The sequence below is a fragment of the Cyclopterus lumpus genome, chromosome 6 (genome assembly GCF_009769545.1).
Source record: "Cyclopterus lumpus isolate fCycLum1 chromosome 6, fCycLum1.pri, whole genome shotgun sequence".
Classification (NCBI taxonomy): Eukaryota; Metazoa; Chordata; class Actinopteri; order Perciformes; family Cyclopteridae; genus Cyclopterus; species Cyclopterus lumpus.
Window position 1 is genome coordinate 2,557,501 of NC_046971.1, and position 10,000 is coordinate 2,567,500.

The 10,000-nt window shown below is 45.4% G+C and overlaps 1 protein-coding gene across 3 annotated transcripts in view; it reads right to left on the reverse strand.

Annotated features, from left to right (window-relative positions):
- pot1 (protection of telomeres 1 homolog) overlaps positions 1 to 10,000 on the reverse strand; it is a 51,506-nt gene that overhangs the window by 8,671 nt on the left and 32,835 nt on the right. For all 3 annotated transcript variants that reach the window (XM_034534384.1, XM_034534386.1, XM_034534385.1), the window contains exons 11-12: positions 2,202 to 2,395; positions 1,994 to 2,085 (exon numbers count right to left, since the gene is read on the reverse strand). In XM_034534384.1, the coding sequence (XP_034390275.1) occupies positions 1,994 to 2,085; positions 2,202 to 2,395 (286 nt within the window). The remainder of the gene's footprint in view (positions 1 to 1,993; positions 2,086 to 2,201; positions 2,396 to 10,000) is intronic.

Below are 10,000 nucleotides of genomic sequence, written 5' to 3' on the forward strand. Positions count from 1 at the left end.
AAGAAATAAACTAAATACAATAAATACAATAAATACAATAAATAAAAGAAATAAAATAAGTAAAATAAATAAAAGAAATGAAAATAAAAATAAATAAATAAATAATAATAATAAATAAATAAATAAATAAATACATAAATAAATAAATTTAAAAAATGTAAATTAAAAAAAATAAAATAATCCATCCACCATCCATTTTCAATACCGCTTATCCTCATTAGGGTCTCGGGGGTGCTGGAGCGAAGGCAGGGGACACCCTGGACAGGCCGCCAGTCCATCGAGGGCACATGTAGGGACATACAACCATTCACTCTCACATTCACACCTATGGGACATTTAGAGATCAATTAACCTGCAGCATGTCTTTGGACTGTGGGAGGAAGCCGGAGAGCCCGGAGAGAACCCACGCTGCCACGGGGAGAACATGCAAACTCCACACAGAAGGACCGCTCCGACCGGGAATCGAACCCGCGGCCCTCTTGCTGTGAGGCGACAGTGCTAGCCACTACACCACCGTGCAGCCCAATAAAAAAATAAAATAATAATAAATAAAAATAAGAAAAAAATATATAAATGAAAATAAAAAAAGAAATAAAAGAAAAATAATTCTGAATCCTTCCGACTTACACAACGGAGATCAGGCCCGCGGGTCTGAACGCAGCTTTTAAAAAGGAAAGTGGAAAGTTTGGACTTTTCTACTGGATCCCTTTTAGAAGACCCCGCTAATGGAAGCGGCTTCGAGCCCCCCGGCCTGGTCCTCGGTGCAGGAACCGGTCAGAGTGGTCAGGACGCTCGTATTGCTGCTGCTGGCCAACAGGTTTTGGGGGGGGGGGGGGGGGGGGGGGGGGGGGGGGGGGGGGGGGTTGAACCACTCTTCTTCTGCTTTTTGTATTTTGTAGATGGAAAGTTGAAATTAAGAGATAGAAAGTCACTAATACACCGTTCTCCTTCTGCTTTTTGTATTTCAGTCAACATTTGGATTTTTCCTCCTCAGTCGTGTCCTTAGTATACAGAAATAATTATTTTAATACATAGAATAAATAACGTCTTTTTGCCATGCTTCTCCCTCAAAACGTCCAGATAAGATATCTCTCAAACCAGATTTATATCTTTCTATATTCAATGTTTTTTTTCCGCAGCTATGAATTCAGAAGCAATGTACTGATCAATTTAGAGAGTTAGGTCTATTCTTTCTTCCATAACTCGTCTTCTTCCAGACGAGAGGAAAGAAAACATTTATTTTAATACTTTTGTCTCAATTCACCATTACATAACGCCTCATTTGCATATTTAAATACATAGTCGGGGCGACTATGGGTCAGTGGTTAGCATGCCCGTCTTTCAATCAAGAGGTTGGCAGTTCAAGCCCCGCCCTAGTCGATGTGTCCTTGAGCAAGACACTTAACCCTTCATTGCTCCCCGTAGCTGTGTCTACGGTGTATAATGTAAAGTGTCTTTGAGTATCTAGAAAAGCACTATATAAATGAAATGGATTATTATTATTATTTGTAATACAATAAAATATCATCTTAATGTCAGCGATGAGAAGTTTCACATGTTTTTTTTTATACCATATTCACCGGTTGAATGGCTGGATGTGAATTTGTCAAAATATGTGCAAATTAAAAAGGCGTGAATATTCATATTATTCTTAATTTCTAAGCAGAAGAAAAGAACCAAGAGGGTCAAAGTTCAACAGTAGTATGAATTATCCTAAAAATAAATAAATATGTCATTTGGCATTCGAGTTCATCCATTGGCCGGAAAACGAGGTTTTCTTTAAACAACCGTCAAAACTACGCAGTCTGTCGTAGCCAGAAGCTGTGAAAACCGTCGCAGTCCTCAGGTTTACATCTTTCTGACGGTCCTCAAACGCATCGGGCGTGACAAAGCGAAACCGAGCTTAAAATTGGGAAATGTTTTTCAAAATAAAACAAAAAAAGAGCCCAAACCGCTGGAGGGTCAGAAAGCGACCGCGAGACGACGCTCTCACCTGCAGACTCTGGAGGAGTGCTCCAGACCTCCAGCAGCTGGGAGTCGTTCAGCTCGGAGAAGTCGTCCTCGTCCGGGACGGCCTCCATCACTCTAGAGAGAGAGAGAGACACACACACACACACACACACACACACACACACACACACACTAAAACAAATATCATAACCACCTAATCTTTTTCGTTTTTCTACAAAATCTTGCCGTACCGCTTCATCTCCTGCACGTCGGGGCTGTTTTCTGGAAGGACCCGGATCCCCCTGCCGTAGGCCGTCCCCCCGTGCAGGTGGAAGGCCAGGTGGTCCACCTCCTCCTCCTCCTGCTGGTGGCTGCTGGCGTGGCCCGGGACCTTGCTGGATCCGGGGATCGCTCGCAGGTTGTAGATCCTCAGGAAGTCACCCGGCTGGGGAGCGGACAAACGGGACAATTAACTCTATTAACTATTTAATTAAAAGAATTTAAAAAACACATCAAAGATAAGAAACGATGATTAAAATATTAGAAACATTTTATTGTGAAACTAAGAAGCAGCAATAGAGAAGACGACCTTGAGGGGAGTACACGTTGAGTTAATAAATAAATAAAGACCTGCTGATATATATATATATATATATATATATATATATATATATATATATATATATATATATACACACACGTCAGCAGATGGCGCTGTTGCACCAAACCAACAGCGTCAGTGTGGTGACACTGATTCAGAGGACTCGGTTGGGAGGATTGTCATTCATTTATTTATTTATTTTCTTCTTCTCCTCCTTCTTTCCCTTCAGCTCTCCGTCATGACGAGGCTGCAGTCAACGGGAAGCTCTTCCTCGCTTTCACCATCACCATCATCATCATCATCATCATTCAACGCTCCACTGATCAAGAGTCACTCTGCTCAGAAGCCTTTACACTGTTTTTACATGACAGGGTTCACACACACACACACACACACACACACACACACACACACACACACACACACACACACACACACACACACACACACACACACACACACACACACACACACACACACACACACACACACACACACACACACACACACACACACACACACACACACACACACACACACACACACACACACACACACACACACACACACACACACAGGAGAATGATTCACAAAGTGGATCCTCCTCTTTAAGCTTCCTTTAAATCACTTTTCTCTGTACAGTGAGTGATGTCGGAGTCAGGGAGGATTAACAGCTGGTCTCCTGAGGCCCCGCCTCCTGAGGCCCCGCCTCCTCTGAAGATCCCCTCGAGGAGCCGAGAAGTGAACTGGAAGGAATGGCGACCTGACTCACATGGAGGCATTTGTATTATTATTATTTTCGCTGTAATATAAAAGCCCTGCACCTCTATTGAAACAGAACAATCACGGCTGAAAGTAGAGAGAACTCAAACGTGTCTTTTGTGCAGATAATATAGTTTTAATGCCATAAATCATGAAAAGAAAAGAAAGTTGAATTTCTCTGAGGAATAGTTTTACAGAAATTGGAAAACAACACACACACAAGATGTTTCCAAGTTTCCTTCGTTGCACACGATGTGTTCAAGGACCATCAGAAAGGTGAACACCTGATGATAATCAAAGCTTCTGGCTGAGATAAACGGTGGAGTTTTGCCGATTGTTTGAAGAAAACCGTGCTGTTCAATCCTGACGTCGAGTTCTGTGGTTAAGAAATAAAAATACAACTCCGTGTGATGACCGGAGAAGAGGATATTATTGCAATCAATAAAAGACGCGGTGAACAGATGAGACAAAGCACAAAGGTGTCACGATGTTACATCAATCAAATCACCGACAGTTGCCACGTCATCTCTCTGGTAATTAAGCCCAACAAAACCACTTTGTTACTACGCATTTAAATCTGGTTTCAGAGTTTATGTGACAGCTTCGACTCTAAATCAGGTTTTTCTTTTTATGTTATTGGTGATCAGTGCGTCACATCAACAGTCACATCAAGACGGGATGATTTTGATCGCTTATGGACGATGTCTGCTTATAACTCTCGTTTTATCTTAAATTGAAATATTAATTGATTTTCATGAAGTGAAAGCTAATGCAACGATGACAGACGCAGCGTCCTCAGCAGCCCTTTCTAAGTACACAAGACAACATGTATAACGAGACCATATGGACCCCGCTGTGGGAGGAAGCCAACAACAAGACCAAACACAAGACTTCTGGCCGGGGTTTCATTTCGTCTGCGGCGACCTGGACGTTGAGCCGAATAAGACGAAAGAAAACAACGGGTAAGCACTCGGGAGTCTGGCTGTGTTTTCTCAGAGCTGCATGAGAGTTTAGAAGAATTTACCCCAGTTTGTGTTTGAGGGAACAGGTGGAGAGTGTGACTAATGCTGGGAGGCTGTGGGGAGGAAAAAGAACACAGCAGACGGCAGGGCAAATAAAAGGCGGCTCCATGTGGCGTCGGCTCTGATCGAGCTCGCTGTCAGTGCCCACGTATTAAATCCTCTGCAGCGGTTCCTGAGAGGCCAGGTGTGATTATAACGAACAGAAGGGAAGCAGCACTAAGTTTAGACCGGAACATGACTCATCTGATCGGCGGATCAAAGTCACACCGTGTCCAAAAGTCGAGTCACTTACGATCGGCCGGGAGGAGGAATGGACGTGATAGAAGAGGCAGGACGGAGTTCACAGGTATGGACGTGATAGAAGAGGCAGGACGGAGTTCACAGGTATGGACGTGATAGAAGAGGTAGAAAGGACTTCTCAGGATGGAGGAGATAGAAGAGGTAGAAAGGTCTTCTCAGGTGTGGACGTGATAGAAGAGGTAGAAAGGACTTCACAGGTATGGACGTTATAGAAGAGGTAGAACGGACTTCACAGGTATGGACGTGATAGAAGAGGTAGAAAGGTCTTCTCAGGTGTGGACGTGATAGAAGAGGTAGAAAGGACTTCACAGGTATGGACGTGATAGAAGAGGTAGAAAGGACTTCTCGGGTGTGGACGTGATAGAAGAGGTAGAAAGGACTTCTCGGGATTGACGTGATAAAAGAGGTGGAAAGGACTTCTCAGGTTTGGACGTGATAGAAGAGGTGGAAAGGACTTCTCGGGATTGACGTGATAGAAGAGGTGGAAAGGACTTCTCAGGTTTGGACGTGATAGAAGAGGTGGAAAGGACTTCTCGGGTGTGGACGTGATAGAAGAGGTGGAAAGGACTTCTCGGGATTGACGTGATAGAAGAGGTGGAAAGGACTTCTCAGGTTTGGACGTGATAGAAGAGGTGGAAAGGACTTCTCGGGTGTGGACGTGATAGAAGAGGTAGAAAGGACTTCTCGGGTGTGGACGTGATAGAAGAGGTGGAAAGGACTTCTCGGGATTGACGTGATAGAAGAGGTGGAAAGGACTTCTCAGGTTTGGACGTGATAGAAGAGGTGGAAAGGACTTCACAGGTATGGACGTGATAGAAGAGGTAGAAAGGACTTCTCGGGTGTGGACGTGATAGAAGAGGTGGAAAGGACTTCTCGGGATTGACGTGATAGAAGAGGTGGAAAGGACTTCTCAGGTTTGGACGTGATAGAAGAGGTGGAAAGGACTTCTCAGGTATGGACGTGATAGAAGAGGTAGAAAGGTCTTCTCAGGTGTGGACGTGATAGAAGAGGTGGAAAGGACTTCTCAGGTGTGGACGTAATAGAAGAGGTAGAAAGGACTTCACAGGTATGGACGTGATAGAAGAGGTAGAAAGGACTTCACAGGTATGGACGTGATAGAAGAGGTAGAAAGGACTTCTCAGGTGTGGACGTGATAGAAGAGGTAGAAAGGACTTCTCGGGATGGACGTGATAAAAGAGGTAGAAAGGACTTCTCAGGTGTGGACGTGATAGAAGAGGTGGAAAGGACTTCTCAGGTGTGGACGTGATAGAAGAGGTAGAAAGGACTTCTCAGGTGTGGACGTGATAGAAGAGGTAGAAAGGACTTCACAGGTGTGGACTTGATAGAAGAGGTAGAAAGGACTTCACAGGTGTGGACGTGATAGAAGAGGTAGAAAGGACTTCACAGGTATGGACGTGATAGAAGAGGTAGAAAGGACTTCTCAGGTGTGGACGTGATAGAAGAGGTAGAAAGGACTTCTCAGGTGTGGACGTGATAGAAGAGGTAGAAAGGACTTCTCGGGATGGACGTGATAAAAGAGGTAGAAAGGACTTCTCAGGTGTGGACGTGATAGAAGAGGTAGAAAGGTCTTCTCAGGTATGGACGTGATAGAAGAGGTAGAAAGGACTTCTCAGGTGTGGACGTGATAGAAGAGGTAGAAAGGACTTCTCAGGTGTGGACGTGATAGAAGAGGTAGAAAGGACTTCACAGGTTTGGACGTGATAGAAGAGGTGGAAAGGACTTCTCAGGTGTGGACGTGATAGAAGAGGTGGAAAGGACTTCTCAGGTGTGGACGTGATAGAAGAGGTAGAAAGGACTTCTCAGGTATGGACGTGATAGAAGAGGTAGAAAGGACTTCTCAGGTGTGGACTTGATAGAAGAGGTAGAAAGGACTTCTCAGGTGTGGACATGATAGAAGAGGTGGAAAGGACTTCTCAGGTGTGGACGTGATAGAAGAGGTGGAAAGGACTTCTCAGGTATGGACGTGATAGAAGAGGTAGAAAGGACTTCTCAGGTGTGGACGTGATAGAAGAGGTAGAAAGGACTTCTCAGGTGTGGACGTGATAGAAGAGGTGGAAAGGAATTCTCAGGTGTGGACGTGATAGAAGAGGTGGAAAGGACTTCTCAGGTGTGGACGTGATAGAAGAGGTAGAAAGGACTTCTCAGGTGTGGACGTGATAGAAGAGGTAGAAAGGACTTCACAGGTATGGACGTGATAGAAGAGGTGGAAAGGACTTCTCAGGTATGGACGTGATAGAAGAGGTGGAAAGGACTTCTCAGGTATGGACGTGATAGAAGAGGTAGAAAGGACTTCACAGGTGTGGACGTGATAGAAGAGGTAGAAAGGACTTCTCAGGTATGGACGTGATAGAAGAGGTAGAAAGGACTTCACAGGTGTGGACGTGATAGAAGAGGTAGAAAGGACTTCTCAGGTATGGACGTGATAAAAGAGGTAGAAAGGACTTCACAGGTGTGGACGTGATAGAAGAGGTAGAAAGGACTTCTCAGGTGTGGACTTGATAGAAGAGGTAGAAAGGACTTCTCAGGTGTGGACGTGATAGAAGAGGTGGAAAGGACTTCACAGGTGTGGACGTGATAGAAGAGGTAGAAAGGACTTCACAGGTGTGGACTTGATAGAAGAGGTAGAAAGGACTTCACAGGTATGGACGTGATAGAAGAGGTAGAAAGGACTTCTCAGGTGTGGACGTGATAGAAGAGGTAGAAAGGACTTTTCAGGTGTGGACGTGATAGAAGAGGTAGAAAGGACTTCTCAGGTATGGACGTGATAGAAGAGGTGGAAAGGAATTCTCAGGTGTGGACGTGATAGAAGAGGTGGAAAGGACTTCTCAGGTGTGGACGTGATAGAAGAGGTAGAAAGGACTTCTCAGGTGTGGACGTGATAGAAGAGGTGGAAAGGACTTCTCAGGTATGGACGTGATAGAAGAGGTGGAAAGGACTTCTCAGGTATGGACGTGATAGAAGAGGTAGAAAGGACTTCACAGGTGTGGACGTGATAGAAGAGGTAGAAAGGACTTCTCAGGTATGGACGTGATAGAAGAGGTAGAAAGGACTTCACAGGTGTGGACGTGATAGAAGAGGTAGAAAGGACTTCTCAGGTGTGGACTTGATAGAAGAGGTAGAAAGGACTTCTCAGGTGTGGACGTGATAGAAGAGGTGGAAAGGACTTCACAGGTGTGGACGTGATAGAAGAGCTAGAAAGGACTTCTCGGGATGGACGTGATAAGAGGTAGAAAGGACTTCACAGGTATGGACGTGATAGAAGAGGTAGAAAGGTCTTCACAGGTATGGACGTGATAGAAGAGGTAGAAAGGACTTCTCGGGATGGACGTGATAAGAGGTAGAAAGGACTTCACAGGTATGGACGTGATAGAAGAGGTAGAAAGGACTTTGCATGTATCTAAGCAGAGACGGTCTTAGGTGTCCTTATTTGAAAAGAGGCGTCCTTGTAATGTCCACATGCACAAAGAGAGATCCATGAGTCGACTGGTCTGCACAGAGTCCATGACCTTCAACCCCATCCGACACCTTTGGGATGAACCGGAAGAGCTGCCTGTGAGCCGAGACCTGATCCCCCCCCGACCCCCCGGGTCCTCATCTGGCCAACGCTCTCGTGGCTGAACAGGAGCGAATCAGCAGGTGCAAAACATCCGGTGAAAAGACTGAAACCAGAAGAGTGGCGGCTGCGGATCACTCTGGTCTGGAGGGTTTCGAATAGTTGCCGATGAGGCAAGAGGGTATATGGCCGCCTTGAGAAAGGCCTAAAAGCCCTCCGCTTGGTGCTCAAGGTGTAAAAACAGCGTCAAACACATAGATAATAATAATAGTGGTGATATCCTTGTCATAGAAACTGATTCGATGAAGCGTTCCCCGCGCCCTCCTTTTTTCTACCAATCAGACATTTGGAGGCACGATCGGAGAAGTTGTCTTCCTACATCCATGAAAGTAAAAGTACCAAAAACAAAAGAAACTATTTCGGGTCAGCTTTGAATCTGGATAAAGTGTCTGGTTTATTCTTTAAATCGGATATTTAGTCTGTATTTCATCAATAAGAGAAATATTCCTGAGAGAAAAGACAACAAAAAGAGTATTTATTTGGCATTTGTAGCAATAACCATATTGGTGCTCGTTTGTAATTTGTAGCCGTTTATTGTTCTTTCATATTATATTTTATTGTGAGATTAATATTTCTGTGGCAGTGGGGTGTGGTTAGACTCAGCTGTAGAGTGGGTGGAGCGGGGGTGTGGCTCAGGGAACAGTGCCGGAATGATGTCTAATCAGCCTCAGCTGGGGCTGAGGGTTAATCAGCCTCAGCTGGGGTTAATCTGTCTCTCTTCCCAATAAAGAGCAGGAGGGACTGAGAGGCGAGAGGGAGAGCGAGGAGCGTCACCGAGCCTGTATGTGTGTTTGTTGGTAATAAAAGCATTTTGGAACTACCTCAAGCTGTGTGCTGCCTCTGTGCAAGTCCGCGACTCACCGGGTAACCTGTTACATATGAATCTGGCTCAATCTTCACTACACCAGTTGGCATAGCAACCAACTACAAGGAGAATCAGCGGTATCGTTGCAGCCTTGCGAGCGGCTTTTTTGGGGGCTCTTTGGCCAATCAGATCCTTCAGCTGTGACCACCTTTAGTAGAATGGCCACATTATCAGCATCAGCATGTGCACAGGAGGAGTGTGTGTGTGTGTGTGTGTGTGTGTGTGTGTGGGTGGGGGGGGATGGCTCCCTGCAGCTTCTCCTGGAAACAAACCATTCTCCTTCTAAAAGGAGGCTGAGGGAGCCGAGTGGAGCAGCTTCTGTAAGCACTTGATCTGTATGAAAGAAACCAACTAAACTCTCCGCCGCCGCCGCTGTCTCATGGCATTAGTGCTGCTCGGCTGCTCGGTAAAAAAAAAGAAAAAGAGAAGAGATATACATTTAAAAAAAGAAAAATCTAAAAGATTGCTTTTGGGCTTCTCGTCGAGCGGAGGCTCAATAAAAGCAGCCAAAACCAAAAAAAAGAGAGAAAAGAACCTGGTGCCCTCGCTGAGAAGAGGAAACTGTTCATTTCACACTGGCCCCTTCATGGAGCAGCAGGAAAGGGGTTTTAAAAGCCAGCCAGCGAACACTCGCCAGCGGGCCTCTTTGTGCTGGAGAACCAGCTCGATGGGGAACCGGGGACGGGACCGGCTCCACACCTCATTCCAGATTTAAGGCCTCCGCTGCACCCGGAGCCTTCAAAATAAAAACAAACCGAGGGCAGGAGATGGAATATTCTCATTACTGAATAATAGGTCAACCCACGTTGAAATTCATTCATCACTGCTGGAGCCCAACAGACGTATCGACGTATGTCGGTCAAATA